Source organism: Ambystoma mexicanum, chromosome 6q (assembly GCF_040938575.1).
Source record: "Ambystoma mexicanum isolate Mex_15411 chromosome 6q, UKY_AmexF1_1, whole genome shotgun sequence".
Classification (NCBI taxonomy): Eukaryota; Metazoa; Chordata; class Amphibia; order Caudata; family Ambystomatidae; genus Ambystoma; species Ambystoma mexicanum.
The window spans coordinates 1466501495-1466518161 of record NC_090937.1 but is presented as its reverse complement, the minus strand read 5'-3'; the positions used below and the strand labels follow the sequence as shown (position 1 = coordinate 1466518161).

The 16667-nt window shown below is 48.1% G+C and overlaps 1 protein-coding gene across 1 annotated transcript in view; it reads left to right on the top strand.

Moving 5' to 3' along the window:
- Positions 1 to 16667, top strand: part of POLR1A (RNA polymerase I subunit A) — a 1786762-nt gene that overhangs the window by 1618610 nt on the left and 151485 nt on the right. The window contains exon 30 of the mRNA XM_069632173.1: positions 1967 to 2275. Coding sequence (XP_069488274.1) covers positions 1967 to 2275 — 309 coding nt within the window. The remainder of the gene's footprint in view (positions 1 to 1966; positions 2276 to 16667) is intronic.

Below are 16667 nucleotides of genomic sequence, written 5' to 3'. Positions count from 1 at the left end.
GCACCTCATGATAATCGGCAAGCTGCCGGTACTGTCGTTTCTCAGTCCTGAGCAAGATATTCCAAAGGAGGCGCGGCACTGCCGCTCCTGTGGGTTTGGGAACTACCTGGAGACAGCCCAGCATGTCTTAATGGTGTGCAAGGAACATGGACCATTATATGTAATAAGGTTGGGGTCTAATGTCTCCGATCCCATCATCATTAAGTCAATCATTTTGGCGTTACTGCCTGAACTCAGGCCACAAATCAATGCACTTTGCACTTTTTAGCATCTGGAAGGAACTCTTAAAACATGGAAAGATACGGATCCATACTAAAAATGACACCAAAAATGATAAATGAACTTGCACATTTTCTTAATGCACTGACCTATGACGAGATTTGACTTATGAAATATGCACTTTAATGCGGTATGCTGTGAGTGCGCCAAGAGTGAGACTTTGTACCTCATTATTCGCCTTGATACAGCTCGATGATATATTTGTTTATTACGAGAGGACAACATAAATGGCTAACTTTGCTACACAAGTGCCCATTTGATTAGCAAACCTTCAGAATTGCATAGTAAATTGCTATGCGACACTGCTTATTTTTATGCCTTGCCTCGAGTCGTACAATGGTTCTTAGACCTGCAACCATACTGTTTCACCGTGGAGCACTGCAGAGGCAAGGATCAAGGGAACGTAGATTTCCTCCATCAGTTCCCCTGTGAAACAGATGTGGCTACATCGCATAGAGGAAGGGTATGTAAGACACCTAAAGGGTCCCCGGGGATCTGTCATTCAGTTGGCCAGGATACGCCCATCGCTTTTAGATCCAGTTCCTGGGGGGTGGACCAGTGTGGTAGGATCACCTGGATGAGGGGTGTTGAGGGAGTAGGAGTGGGTCACCGGATGGTGAGACGCGCTATCCCATTTCCTGTAGAGCCGGGGAGACCAATTGTATAAGAGGAAGGATCTGAGTCCAGCTGAGGGGGATCCAAAGTAACAAGCATTGTAAAAAGGGATCTAAGCCTGGCTGAAGGGGATCCAGAGTGAAGAGTGAATCATCCAAATTGAATACTTGAGAAAGGAAAAGAACTTTGTGTTTTGTTTTGATTCATCAGGAACTCTGAATCAAGAGACTTTGATGAATATAGAGACTTGGACACAGAAGGCCCTAATGCTGCTAATGGAACTGTTTCCTTGTGCTGAAAAAGCCAGAGTGTGTGCTTCGCTCGCGTGAACCGCCTTGTCCCGCGCTGAAAACGTGGGGAAGGGAGGCCAACGGCCTGGACACATCCTGACATATCATTTTGTGAACACCTTCTTTTTCATGAACACTACCCCACACTATTTTTAATTAGCGATAAGGATTGCCAATAGTGTCTTTTAGTATAGGACCTTTTATTTTGAGGAGACTCCACCAGGACTGCATTATTATTATTTGAGGGTTGTAGCTTTCTCCCATCTGTAGATTTAGGATAAGATAGGCGTTTATCACACCCTTGTTGAAGTTCAATAAACACGCTTGAACTGTGGTAACTAGTGTAGGCCTTACTTTTGATCCCATGCCTTCCTTACACTTATGACTATATCGCTCCCTAGGATGTGTGCTGGCCAGAGAATGTTTTACGGTAGCATGGTCTTGTTTATTTTTGCTTACTGTCTACATAATGCAGTATGACTTGAAATGTAATCCTTGTTTGAAGGAGGTGCAAGTACAGTTCTTCTAGGGTCGGAGCAATGGTCTTCACTGTCTTCTGCATTTCGATCACCTAGACTACAAAGTGCCACACCACTTTTGGGGGACCTGTTAGGTGTACCACTGAAGAGTATTTATATTGTTTCTGGTTTAAAATGCCATAAAGGTAGAGTCCTAGAAAAGTCTGTCAAATTGTTTCTTTCTGTCTACTGTGCAGCGGTTGCCTATTTTCAAACTTTTGATGTATGAAAGTCTGTTTTCTCTGCTTTTCCCTCTCACTGTAGGTTGATTATGAAAGCGAGGAAGAAGATAATGAGGACATTGAGGAGAATGCAGAAGAACCAAATGAAGGCCCACCGTCTCCTAGCAGCCGTGGTCACTTGGATGCTGAAAAAGGAGAGGAGGAGAATGACACACCTTTAAATGAAGAACAACTTCAAACCCCTCCCTCACTTAAGAGTTCAGTAAACAAGAGGGGCAGCAAGGCAGACCAGACAGAAGAAGCGATGGAACTCAGAGTGAATGCGGTTCTAAGCAATCTGCAGGCTGTCGAGAGCTATTCATATGATACAGAAGAAGGGCTGTGGTGTGAGGTGAATGGGAGTTGATTTACTTATTGATCTACTTATTGATGTATTTATTATATTTCTTGTAAAACATGGCGTTTCATACAGAAAATCCACACTTGATTCATTTCAAGGGCACTCTATTGAATTGCTTACAAAAATGCCATTTAATGAATTAATTATCATAAAATATATTTTATTAAACATATATGCACTTTATCCTAAAAACATGTATACAAATATACAGTTAAAAACATACAATTAATTTGATCTCACACACATATTTAACACCCAAAAAAAGGATGACACTGTTCACTTTCTTATTGACAGATTTTGTAAATCAAATACATGCAATGTGTAACTACTTGTTCATATGTGAGCCCGACTTGTCTAAGTTTCTCTCCTTCACGCTATCATATGCTGGACATTCATCAGGGGCTGACAGATTTTGTATGTGTGTTGTGTTCTCTGAAATCAGTGCATACCCATCTACCGTAATGACTTGAAATACAAAAAAACACATTCATTTGATTACTTCGTCTCCCAGTGACTTTCTTTTAACATCAACAGTAATCCCTTAGACACATGATATGGTGAGCTAATGCTCCATATCTTACCACGGGGTCTCAGAAATGTTCTTTACGACCAACCTCAACTTTAAATGTTGACAACGCTCCCAGGTATAATACTGGTGTGTGCTTACAATACACCACAACGCTATTCTACAGAAAAACAAATTCAAACCTCTTTACTAAAAAATGTCCACAATGTGACACCTAGTTACTTCAAAGACACCCATGCCCGGCTATGCTCAAACCAGGGGGGCTCACCTCTCCTAGCCAAAGACCAGCATTTGTGATCTCTATGTATCAAAGTTGTTAGAACGTCATTCGTTTCCTGGGATGGGAAGGGTGACCTACAAAAAGGATAGATTGTAGTAAGGCTTTACATTATTAGGAGGTAGGGCCCCAAATTAGCTTCACATTCTACCTCTTTCCTATTTCTAATGTAGGGAGGCCGATCTCACCTTACTTACTTGCAATAAGTACTTAGTAGCATATCATCAATTCCTCTGTGGTTCTCCGCCAATGAAGATATCATCCACCAAGGTAAAACTCTATATACTTCATTTGAAAGGCCATCTGAGATGTCACTGTCTCTTTTGCGCCCATAATGACGTGACCGCGTCTCGTGCTGACGATATGTCATCTCGTCAGCTTTTGGATATTCGTATCCTTTAGGGTTCTAAACCCAGCTCCATCTTGGAATGTGCATAAGTCTACTCTACTAGTAACAAATGTCATAAATATCACTTGATTCCGCATTTTACTCAAATAGGCATTAGCAATTCCCATCTGGAGCTCATTCATGGGGAAAAAATAGCCTGGATCCCTACTCCTACACCTCAGTTTCTATTAGTATTGCGTTCTTTCCATAATACTCCTGCAGACCACCTCTTAATAGGTACTCCCTTATTATGAAGCAAAACATGTTTCCATAAACATCACATGACTCATGAAACATCAATGTCATAACATTCCTATACTGTAAAACATACCTTATATAGATGTTAAAGTTTTTGATGCATTGATATCATAGCATGCCCCCATAGTGAAACTCCCTAAGTCACATCCCGAGAATAGCGGGACAAGAAAAAGAGAAAGCAGCAAACACTAGTCCCATTTTATATCATTAGGGTCGTACATATTACCATAAAGATTATCATGGTCCTCATGAACCATAAATCGCATTACATTACCCCATTGCAAATCATACCTATGTACAGAAAATGAAGCTACTGGTGCTTAGATGTCGTAGCATAACCACAAAGTCAAAACTCTGTTAGTCACATACTGAGGTCAACAAGACTAAAAAGGAGAACACAGCAGCTGCTAGTTACATTTTATCTCTTTTAGGTCACATTATGCCACTCTATGGACTCATTCAGTCCCACTAAATGACTTTTGGTCAGAAAAATCAATTTGTGTTCCAAGTTTAGGAGTGTTTTGTTAACAACCTCCAGAGAGACTCCTCTAACCTTTGTAAGGATCACCCACTGCAGGTCCAGAAGGGTGTGCCCCTTTTCAATATAATGTTTTACCAGGGGTGCTTGGTCAATCCTATTTTTAATGCAACTCCTGTGCTCTGAGTCTAGTTTTACATGTTCTGTTCGTCTTTCCAATGTAGACACGTTTGCATGGGCAGGTAATCAGATATGACATTCGCTGAGTTGCAATTGGTATGTTCCCTCATTCCCCAACCCTGTATTCATGCTCATTGTTTTTTTTCGTAAAAGGACACCTAATACAGTTGCCACAGGATGGTGCCCTTCTACTGATGGGAGCCCCCACAGGGTGCCTTGTTTTTGCCCGATATCGTGTCTCATTGCAGTATCATTCTTCATTATCATATTTCAGGTATTAGTGCTCTTCTTAAAAGCCATCATCGGTATTAGCATTGACTTAGGGAGTATTTTCTTCCAATTCCTGCTTATAACATTCCTGATTCTATAGGAAAGATTGCTAAAAGTACTGACAAAGACTAATTTAGCATCCTCGCTTTCCTTAGGCTGTTGTTCTAATAACACCTCTCTATTGTTATTGAATGTTCTCTTTGCTGATTGCTTCACCAGTTTCTTCGGATAACCTCTATTCAAAAGTTTATCATGGAGTTTATTTGCTTCATCTTCATAGGAATTTCTCGTACTGCTATTGCGTTTAAGGCGAAAGAATTGCTCGAAGGGTAAATTATCCCTAATATGTTGGGCATGGTGGCTACCATGATGTCACAATGCATTAATTTCTTTTTAACAATTTTATTTAAGTTTTCAGAGCAATGTAGATATGAGTGCATTAATAACCAAAAATGTTAACAAACTTACATTATTTTCATATCGGCTCATTTTACCCACACCTTGGTGCAGCGCAATTCAAAACCATTGCTCATATTTAACAACCCCTGCCCAGTAACCATTATACCACCCCCCCCCAAACATTTCCCAACTTATGTGTGAAGAAAGTATTCTGTTCTTGCTTTAAGAATTCAACTGGTTGAACCACATTTCCAACTTGATGTACATAACTGTCAAATGATAGATATTGCCCGGAGTAATCTGGGCTTGAAGAACACCTGTTCCCTATCGTCCATGAATTCATGCAGCGGTAGCCAAGTATTCAAATATTTTGAGTATGAGCCAAGGGCTATTGCTGTCACCTTTTCCATAGCCATCACTCCCCACAGTCTCACCCACCACATGGCTACTATAGGCCCTTCCTTAGTTTTCCATGTTCGTGCAGCTGTAATCCTGGCCGCATTCAACATATGAGTGATAAATGTGGCCGTGGGCCCTGAGCTTGCATAACATCCTTCAACAGTCTCCACCAAGAGTACCACTCGTCGGTCCAATGGAAACTGCACCCCAGTTATTTCTTTAATGTGACTTAAACTCTCCTTCCAGTAGGTTTCAGCTAATGGACAAGACCACCACATGTGAATAAGGTCCCCTGGAAGGCCGCAGTTTCTCCAGCAGGTTACAGGGTATTCTGGGTTGATTGAGTGTATACGAACTGGCGTGATATACCAGCAGAGACATAGTTTATATGCTGTTTCCTTAATTGAGGTGCATCTAGAACTTTTGGCGGCTCTATGCCAAACGCGGCTCCAAATGTCCCCAGAAATTGATCTCCCTAAGTCTTTTCCCACTTATGCATGTATGCAAGGTTTTCCTCGGGATCTATCCCTTCAATTAGGCGGTATAGTCTAGTTATCCCTTTGTCTGGCTGCCTTCTTGCATTGTTAGTTCCACCCCGTTGGATCTCTAGTTGCCCTTTCTTTCACCTTTGCGTTTGAGACCCACTGCCTGAGCTGGAAATAATGAAAACTCTCTCTTTGTGGTATGTTATGCTTAATCTTATAGTCTTCAGACATCAGGGGAGACCCGTCTAAATAAAGATCGTTTAGTACCATATTATGTTCTCTGCCCCTCCCCCCCCAGTGTATACAAAGGTTGGCCTGCATTCCTGGGGTAAAATCTGGATTAGAAGCAATTGGTGTGAGTGGCCCTCCCCCCACTTTGATCTTCTTGTGTCTCAATACCTTATCCCAATACCAGAGAGTGGTTTTGGTTGATTCTAATAACTGTGCACCTTTTTCCCTGTTTCGTGTGGCAAGGAAGCCCAAATTTCTAAGGGGTATCGTGGTCGCTGGTTTTTCTAATGTGACCCATTGATTTCTCTCCTCCCCAGCTGTCCATTGCAGTATTGGGGCCACTTGTGCTGCCCATAGGTATCTACAGAATTCTGGGACCCCCAATCCTCCAAGACTTGTGGCCTGAAAAGTACTTTTTTGGGGATTCTCGGTCCCCCCCCCTCCCCCTCCAGATGAAGTTCATTATTTCTTTCTGTAGAGCTTGGATAGCTGGGCCCGGGATTCTGATTGGGAGGGTGCCTATTACGTATAGGAATTTAGGAAGTAGAGTCATTTTAACCGCAGTAATTTGCGGTAGCCAGGATAGTTCCTGCAATTGCCAACGTTTTAGGTCACTGGTTAGTGTTTTTAAGATATCCGGAATATTGGCGCCGTGTAGTTTTTTGTATCTGGGAGTCAGTTGTATCCCTAGGTATTTTACTGCCTTATGCTCCTATTTCAGGAGGTATTGATTTTCCCATACCGGGACCCGTTCTGGATTTTCCGTGACATTAAGAGCTTTGGACTTGGGGTAGTTAATATTGATTCCTGAGGCCTTCGCAAACTCCTCCAACAATTGTATAGCTGCCGGTAAGGAGTGTCCGGTGTCCCCCAGGAACAGGAGGATATCGTCCGCGTCTAAAGCTACCATTTGTGGGCCAGCATTGCCCGCCTTCACCCCCCGGATCCCAGGGTGACCACGAACCCTACATGCAAATGGCTCCATAGCCATGGCAAAGATCAGGGGCGACAGAAGGCACCCCTGTCTTGTGCCTTTCTGAATGGGGATTCTCTCGGTCAGTTTCCCTTTGAGTATCAATCTTGTGGATGGGTTTGCAAAGTTGGCAATTATCATGCGGGTGAAATTTTGTCTGCAACCAAACTTTCCAAGGACTAGCCTTAGGAATCCCCAATCTAATCTGTCGAAAGCTCTGGAAGCATCCAGAGCTGCTACTGAGAATTCCTGGCCAGACCTCTGTCGCATTCGATTGTGTTGATGGCTCTGTGAATGTTGTCGTATGTATGCCGCCCCTTCACAAAACCCGCATGATCAGTATGAATTAGCTCCGGGAGTACCATTGCCAGTCTTCGGGATAAAATCATGGAGTAAATCTTTGCGTCCCCATTTAAGAAAGAGATCGGGTGGTAGCTTGCACAGTCCATCGGGTCTCTGTCAGGTTTCAGTAGTAGTATTGTGGTTGCTGGACACATGTCCCTGGATATGAACCCTTTGTCTCTAATGTGATTAAATAATTGCGTTAGGGGGCCTATTAAGATGGTTCTGAAGGTTTTATAGTATGCGTTCCTTAACCCATCTGGGCCCGGGGTTTTATATCCCTTCACCGCTCTTATTGCCTCCCCAACTTCCTCCTCTGTTGTTGGGCCCTCCAGCTGCAGCTTGTCCGCCTCACTAATTTGTGTTAATTCCACCTGATTAAGAAATGCAACCTGTGCCTCTTCCGCTAAGTTTTCTTTTTTTAAATTGTTGGTGTAGTACGCAATCATTACCTCCTCTATCTCCTTCTCCTCCCTCACTACATCCTGTTGCAGAGTTTGGTTATGCGGTTCTGGAGTTTTTGGTGTCGCAGTTTGGTAGCAAGGAGTCGATTAGCTTTAGCCCCATGTATGTAGTAAAATTGCTTAGTTTGTAGCAAGAGGCGCGCCGCATCATCCGCCAAATGTGTTTCTAGGGTTGCCCTGGCTTTCTTTAATTCCGTCCATGCCTTGTGTGAGCCTTTATCCTTATATTCCACCTCCGCCTTATGTATGTTGGCTTCCATACTACGCCCCCCCCTTTCCCGACTCTTAATATAGTTTGATGTTTGAGCAATTAATTCCCCCCTTATTACAGCTTTGCTGGCATCCCAGATGGACAGCCAGTCCATCCCTGGTGTCATGTTTTCTCGGAAGTAATTCAGTAGGGTTTGCTCTATACTGATTCGGACCGTTAGATCTTTCAGTAACACTTAATTTAATCGCCAGGGTTTGCGAAATTGTTGTTGCGGGTAGTCTGGCTCTATTTTAAGTAATACCGGAGCGTGGTCTGTCTGGCACCGCACTCCGGTTTCCAATCCCGTGACCTGTGGGATCACTGTTTCGGAAATGAGAATCATATCGATTCGGGTGTAGCCCCTGTGCACTGCTGAATAGTGAGTATATGCCATGTCCTGTGGGTTAAAGAATCTCCAGGTCTCCAAGAGATGTAGTTCCCTCAGAAATCTGGCCAGAGCCTGTCTAAATATGTGATCATTGGGAGCAGCTGGGAGAGTTTTATCCAATTTTGCGTCCATCATCCTGTTAAAGTCGCCTCCAATTAGAATTTTCCCAATTCCCCACTGTGCAATTTTGGGCAGTTGGGTCACTAAAAAGTGATCTTGTTTCACGTTGGGAGCATATATTGAGATCAAAGTGACCAATTGACCCATCAGTACTCCCCCCCCCCCCCCCCCCCACCCCAGCATTAAGTAGCGGCCTTCCGGGTCTTTTTTAAGAAATCGTTTCTCAAAATTAATACCTTTTGCTAATAAGATACCTACTCCCCGCTTTTTAGTCCCACTGGAGGCTAGGTATTGTATGGGGAAAGCTCTGTGTCTCAGCCTTTGTTCGTCCTCTGGTAGTAAATGTGTTTCTTGCAGCCATACCACTGAAGCATGTCTCTCAGCCTAGTTAACATAGATTTCCGTTTGACCGGGGAGTTAAGCCCCTGAACATTTAATGAGATGAATGTCAATTCAGACATTATTGTGGTTCAACCTTTAGTCCGTTTCTTTGCATTCACGCCCACAGCTTTTTTACTAGTTGCATATACATTCCGTACTTTATCACCCATGACTAATAAAACAAAATAAACTCCCCCCTTCCCAACTTTCAATTCAGAACTTCTCAAGAACAATTTCCACCTAAAGTGTTCAAAGTAAATCACTGGGTTTTATACTCACCCAGGAAGTTTGGGTTCCGGATTCCTGTTCCCACCCCCCCGTACCCCCTCCCAACCTGGCTTGATGCTTGTTATACTTGTTTCCTGTGCATCAGTTCAGTTCATAGTCACGCTACAGATACAAGACTCCCTTTTTAGATTAGTATCCCCATTTCTAAATTTGAAGAGGCCGTCTTTAATCTCCTGGCTCTTTGGCAATTGCTCAGGTGGGGATTGAAGGCTTAGACTCCTTAGTACGCCCTCGTGGTCGTGGACGCCCTTGCCTCCATTGCCCTTTTCCCAGACCACCTACTGTTTCTCCGTTTAGGGATGGAGAGCCCTCTTTGTCGGTGAGAATGCCTTCTTCATCTTCCTGCATAAATTCTGCCATGTCTTCTTCTTTGGAGATGGAGAATCTTCGTCCCTTCCATTCAAAGCGCAGACAGGCTGGGTATCCCCAGCGATACCGCACCTCCCTTGTTCTCAGCCAATCAGTGACCACTCTCAGCTTTTTCCTCCTGGCAAGTGTAGCTTGGGCTAGATCCTGAAATAGTTGGATTGGGGCGGAGCGGAACCTAATAGGCTCTTTCCTACGGGCGGCTTGCATGATGTCCTCTTTAAGCTGAAATATGTGCATATGGGTCAGGACGTCCGGAATCAAGTTCTTATTGATTTGGCACGTAGAGTAAACCCTGTGCGTCCGATCCAGCACAATTTCTTTGGTGTCGTCTGCGTTCAAGATATGTCAGAACAGGTCCACCACAAATTGTTGCAAGTCAGAGTCTGTTACAGATTTCGGGATACCGCGGATCCGAATGTTATTTCGTCTGGACCTATTTTCAGCATCCTCCTGTTTATTTTGTACCTTTTCCAATTGTTGCTCCAGCTCAAGGACTCTGTTTGCCAAAACATCATGTTCATGACTTTGCTCCGATACCACCGTCTCAACTTCATCAACCCTTTTTTCAATTGCTACAACCCCTTTATTGAGATCTGCAATGGATTTAGCCAGGTTATTTGCGCTGTCTTTGATGTCTTTTTTAAGTTCTAGCAGCATTTCCAACAAGTCTGATTTCCGAATAGGTGGGTCCTCAAGTCCTTGCACTTCCTCTGAAGGGGGGGCATGTACCTAGGCCTGCACCCGGTTACGCTTCTGAGGATCTGTTGTTTGCAGCTTGACTTTAATGTCTCCGGAGCCCTGGTATTTAGCTTTCATGGTTTGTTTGGACATCCTGGACAGCTTGTGGTGCACTGGTTTGTTGCCTTGATTTAAGTCAAACGTGTTAGGATCAGGGCTGTTTGTCGCTGTTGCCCCTCAGGTTTATATCCCCCTTCCCTCAACCCTTGGAAGCTCTTTTGTAGACGAGCAAGGTGCAGTTCTCTTCTTTCATTCTCTTCGTGCTGTAGGCCGAGATTTATGTTATAATTAGAGATAGCCCAAGAAGTACGCTGCTCTGTTTTCGGCCCCTCAAACCCTTTATGCCTAGGAGGGGTATGTATTTCTGTTTATGGCCGCTATCCCTTATGCTTGCCTATGCCCCGCTACTTATTTTCCGTATCTCTAATGAGGCAAGACGCACTTTTAATACAGGACCATAGTTCTTTTGTGGGACCACCCCCTGTAGTATGTTAGTTGGGCGAGAGTTGCTGTAGGATTGTGCAGTATCACTAGGTAATAGTCATTCAGCTAAATGACAACTCTCCCAGCGATGGGTTTCGCCAACCTTTGTTTTGGTTAGGTTGCATGCCCATGTCTCACCTACACCAGGTGTACGTGCCTTTTCTTCAAAGTCTGAGGAGGGCAGCTAAAGCATCTAGTAACCCCCCTCCATTGTTGCGTGTCCAGGGGACTTTGGGTCATCAGGGGTATTGACTTACTGTTTGGCTTCTCTTATTCCTTCCATTTCATTTCGTTGTCAGCCCGGCATCCATGGGGGCCACTCCACTCGTAGCCTTCCAGAACACTAGGTCAGCTCGAGTGTGTAGGTCATTAGACCCTGCCGTCAGGGTCTGCCCTCCTCCACCATAGGCAATCCGCTTCTCTTGGCAACCTGCGTTAGTTGTGTAAACACTGATGGGGGTCTATTTACCGAGCCTTTGCCCCTTCTAGATGTGCCTGCGTCACGGACGTTTCAGAGGGAGAGGCGTGGAGGTATCCCCGGCCGCCGCGATGCTCGTCCTGCTACGCGGGTATCTCCTGCCGTAGCCGTTGCCTCCCCCCAGCTGGCTCCTCACCTCCGCTCACTGCCAAAGTCGCCCAGAAGTCTCTGGCCTGCCCGCTCCTCATGCCGCAACTGGGCACGTCCACCTCTTTCTTCCTCCGTCAGCTGTAGCTTCCCGGCGGCCACGCACCTCCGGCTCCGGGGGGCTTCATCTCCTCTGGCCGCTGTCCGCGTGGCAAGGAACGCACTCCAGGAGATGGGGCGCAGGTTTTCATTTCTACGAGCCTGCAACAGCCAGCCACATTGTCAGAGCGCACCGGAGGATCCACAGGTTATTTTCCGATCTAGCCTCACGCGGGGATTATGGGGGCCGCCATCTTAGTGGAGAGAAGTTACGCAGATCCCCAAGTTTCGTTGTTACTTCATTGGAAGTGCTTGATGCCGCCCGATTCTTCTCCTCGCTGGTGCCTAAAGCATTCATAGTTATTCATAAAGCTTCAGCATGTCTTTTGGTGTCATTTTGAGGAGGGTTAGGGGTCCGGGCTGGGTGGAATCACGGAGCTCGCAGAAGAGCCATCTACACGGGTCCTCGACTGGCCACGCCCCCGTCACAATGCATTTTTATCTCTAGCCTTTGTGAAAGGTTTTACTAACAAAGTCCCTTCAGAGTGAAAAATGGTAATGGCTAAATAATTGAATTCAGAATTGCTCATTATTGTAGTAAATTTCAAATATCTATTTTGTGCATTGAGCCAATTCACATATTCCATTGCTTCTTTTTTGCTTCCCCGACCACAATACAAATATGTTGTCTATAATTCTAAGCCGTCATTTTATGTGGCCTCTATAGGGATTGATTCCTGAGTACACAACAGTCTCTTCAAACATGTTCACATACAAATTCACCAGATTCTGGGCCATGGCTGCCCCCCATGGCTGTAACTTCAATCTGAGTAAAGAAATTGCCGTTAAATTGGAAGAGGTTTTGGGTAAGTGCTCTCACTGTGCACCATACGATGAAAGAGTTGATGACTGGATGGTTATCGTTACGTTTAAGAAGAGTCTCCTCCACTACTTCTAAGGTTATTTGTATACAGTGATTGGATATCCAGACACATTAATATGTTGCCAGTAGGATTAAAACACTGTCCCACAATTTTATTTATAGCATCCCTGGTATCTTTAACATAACTCTTCATACCTTAAATAAAGGGTCTGAGGTAGAAGTCTACATATTTGCACAGGGCTTATAGTATGGAATTGACTCGCAAGACTATTGGTCTCCCTGGTGGCTTTTCGAGTTGTTTATGGATTTTTGTTAATATATAAAACATGGGGACTCTTCCATTTTCTCGTATCAAGTATTCTGCTTCATGTTTCTCCAGCATGGGGTCTGGCATGGATTCACATGCTCATGAATATTCCCCGTCGTCAGGCTGGGAATCCTCGGTAAAGAAAAAACCAGTATCAGTTTCGTTTCTGATCTGTCTTTCGTAGTAATAACCAATCACTGGTCTCTGCGTCATACTGACCACAGCCAATGACTGCCCTCTACCTAAGCACCGCCTCTCGCAGCCATCTTCAGATTTTTACCGCACGTTCATGTGTTGGGATCCTCGTGCTATTGCTCTCGAGCGTTAGTGCTTTTTTTTCGCGCTTTTTTCACAAAAAAACTTCGATTCTTTCGGTCAAAAGAGCCTCAAGCTCCACCGATCCTACATCCGATCAACGGGGACCCGTGTCGGATTCATCTGTGCCCCTCAAGGGTGAAGATTTCGTCGAGCTACGCTTCGGAGGACTCCAGAAGCTTCTCAGGCCCGGTCTCGGAGATGGCCCAGGAGAAGGGAAGCTCGACGCCCGGAAAGCTGTTCAGGGTCTGCCCTGGATGCCAGCTGCAGAACGTCTTCAAGGAGGACGAACACTCTTTCTGCCTTTACTGCCTTCATGAGGACAAGACGCACGTGGAGAAGGACTGTGCGTTTTGCGGCAACATGTCGGAACGGACCATGAAGGACCGCCATCAACGTCTCGCCAACTGGCTGGAGGGTAAGAGCCCGTCTGGCGAGAAGAAGAAGAAATCCGAGCGGTCTTCTAAGACCTTTGAGGGCGCCCCGGCGACGGGGGCCCAACATAAGGCCAAGCACCGCGAGTCCGCTGGCACCGGGAGCGCCGAACGGTCGGGCTCTACGGGCGCCAGGCAGGGCGCACCCTCCCCGGCACCATCAACCACGAGCCAACGCTCTGGGTCGGGTAAGAGGAAGGCCGAGCACCCGGCGAAGCTCCTGGAGAGGCCCCGGTCGAGCTCTAAGGCAGAGGAGGAGCGTGGCAGTGCCCCCTCCCTCAAGGATAAGGCGGTGAGCGCACCTAAGGTGGTGAAGGCCTTGATCCATCCGACCAAGCCCTCTATCGAAACGGTCGCGGCGGCCCTGGCTCAGCCTGTGGTGGCTACACCAGTGGTGGCGACCTCAGGGCCCAGAATCTCCCTGCCTCCTCGGAGGGAGTCTTCCTTTGTGCCCATCGATAGGACCCCCGTGAAACCCTCCGTGGGGAAGAAGAAGGGGGGGCAGGGCGTCGTCGTAGATTCGGCCTCAACCTCAGAAGAGGAGCTGATCGAGGTCTTAAGCCACGGCCTAGGCGTGGAAGAAGGCCAGCCCGTCGGAATGGACCCCGACGCAGGTGACGACGACGACATCGTCGAGGATACCGACGGGGCCCCTGCTCGCCCGTCGGATTCCCCTCTGCCAGCGCCGCAAGACAACTCGGCGGCCATTTTGTTGGCCATACAGTCCTTATGCTCCGAGATAAGGACGAGGCTACCGTTACCGACGGAGGAACCTCTCCCGTCGGGGGATCCAGAACCGGGACCTTCTGGTGTTCCCCCTACCAAGAAAAGAAGGATCCATCCACCACCTCCTTTTCAACCGTCGCGCCCCGTCCAGCCCTCCTCCCCGTCCACCCGAGGGGATGATACGGGGACTGACACGGCAGCGACGGGTACGGACGACGAGGCATACGACAAGGATTTTCCGTCGTCGCCTCCCACCAGGGCTTCTCCGCCCGACGAGATCGGATCTTTCCACTCCATGATCTCCAGGGCTTCCGAGCTTTTCCAACTCTGCCCTGAGGAGAAGAAAAAGGAAGGCTTCCTTTATCAGCGGCGCGAGGCCAAGAGGAAGACGGTCCTCGCAGTGCCTCTGTTGGACGACATTTGGGATGAGGGCCTTTCCCTCCTCAAGAACCCTTCCACGACTCCAGCTAGAAGAGACCGGTACGAGAAAAAGTACCGGGTCCCGGACACGGCCCCCCTATGCCTCCGGGCGCAGCCTACCCCGGACTCCGTCGTCTCCGCGGCAGCCAGGAAGAAAGCGGGGGGGGGTGCGGCCTCCACATCGACTTCCCCGCCGGACGGCGAGGGAAAGAAATTGGATGCTATGGGACGTAGAGTCATCTCGTCGGCAGCGACGACGATTAAAGCGGCCAACGCCTTGGCTATCGTGGCCCGCTACGACAGGGAGCTCTGGTACAAGATAGCTCCCCTGCTGGATTTTCTGCCGGACGACAAGAGGGCGGAGGCCCTTGAGATCCTGCAGGAAGGTGAGGTGGCGTCGGACCACGCCATCACCGTGGCGACGGACATCGCCGACACTGGGTTCCGCCAGCTGGGCAACGGCGTTTGCCTTCGACGTCGTGGATGGCTCAAAGCTACGGACTTTCGGCAGGACGTCCAGACCAGAGTCCTGGACATGCCCTTCGACGGGAACAACCTGTTTGGGAAGACAGTGGACGATTCCCTTCAGGCCATCAAGGCGGATACTGAGACGGCCAGGGCCCTTGGAGTCCTGCAGCAACGACGAACGCCCTTTCGGAGCGGCGGAGGCAAGGGCGCCTCCAAAGGTTCCGGCGGCGGTTTCGCTTCCTACCGTCAAGCGGCCCGCTCGTCGTCGCAAGAGGCCTACAGAGGACGAGGCAAGTCTAGCGGACCCCGCCGTCGTCGCCAAGGAGGTCAAGGCGGCAAGGCCGCGTCCAAGCAGGATTGAACCGGCCGTGGGGTCGGGCCCCCACCGAAGCACCCCGGTGGGAGGCCGGCTGGCGGGCTTCGTCAGCGTGTGGGAGTCCATCTCCACCGACCGTTGGGTGCTGGACGCCCTGGCCCGGGGCCACGCGCTCGAGTTTCAAAGAAGGTGCCCGCGCGTCCCCCCCGTGGCCAGGAAAGAACTTCACGTCCCTCAACTTCTCCTGGAGGTAAAGGCGATGCTCAGAAAGCGCGCCATCGAACTCGTCCCAAAGAGGCTTCGGGGCTCCGGAGTCTACTGGCGATACTTCCTCGTGAAGAAGAAGACGGGAGGATGGCGCCCCATCCTAGACCTGCGACGTCTGAACAAGTTCATCAAGGCGCAGAAGTTCCGGATGGTCACCCTCCAGCACGTCCTGGGTCAGCTGGAGGAAGGAGACTTCCTATCGTCGTTGGATTTGGAGGATGCCTACTTCCACATTCCCATCCTAAAGGGGCACCGAAAATTCCTCAGATTCGTGGTCCAAGGGCGTCATTACCAGTCAAAGCCCTTCCCTTCGGACTACGGTCGGCACCCAGGGTATTCACCAAGTGCCTCGCACCGGTGGCGGCGCAGCTGCGCCGCGAGGGGATTCACGTCTACCCCTACCTGGACGACTGGCTCATCCGCGCCAAGACGAGGGAGCTCGCCGTGGTCCACACGGCAAGGACCGTCCAACTCCTCACGGACCTGGGATTCTCCGTGAACTACGCCAAATCCCACCTGGTGCCCGCGCAAGTCGCACTGTTTCTGGGAGCGAGGCTCGACACAGTGTCCCTTCTGGCCTCCCCGTCGGAGGAGAGGACCAGGACCATCTTGGGCAAGGTGCAACGGATGTTGGTGGCCGACGTGGCCAAGGTGAGGTCCATCAAGTCCCTCCTCGGGATGATGTCTTCCTGCATCTACCTCATTCCCATGTGCAGGCTCCGGATGCGCCCGTTGCAAGAATTCCTGGATGCGCGCTGGATCCAGACGACGGGCAGCTTCGAGGAAAGGATCAAGCTCGACGAGAGTTTCCGACGAGCGATACGGTGGTGGGGCACCCGCGCGCATCTGACGGCGGGCATGGACTTCCAGACCCCAGCCCACCAGGAGACTGTGAC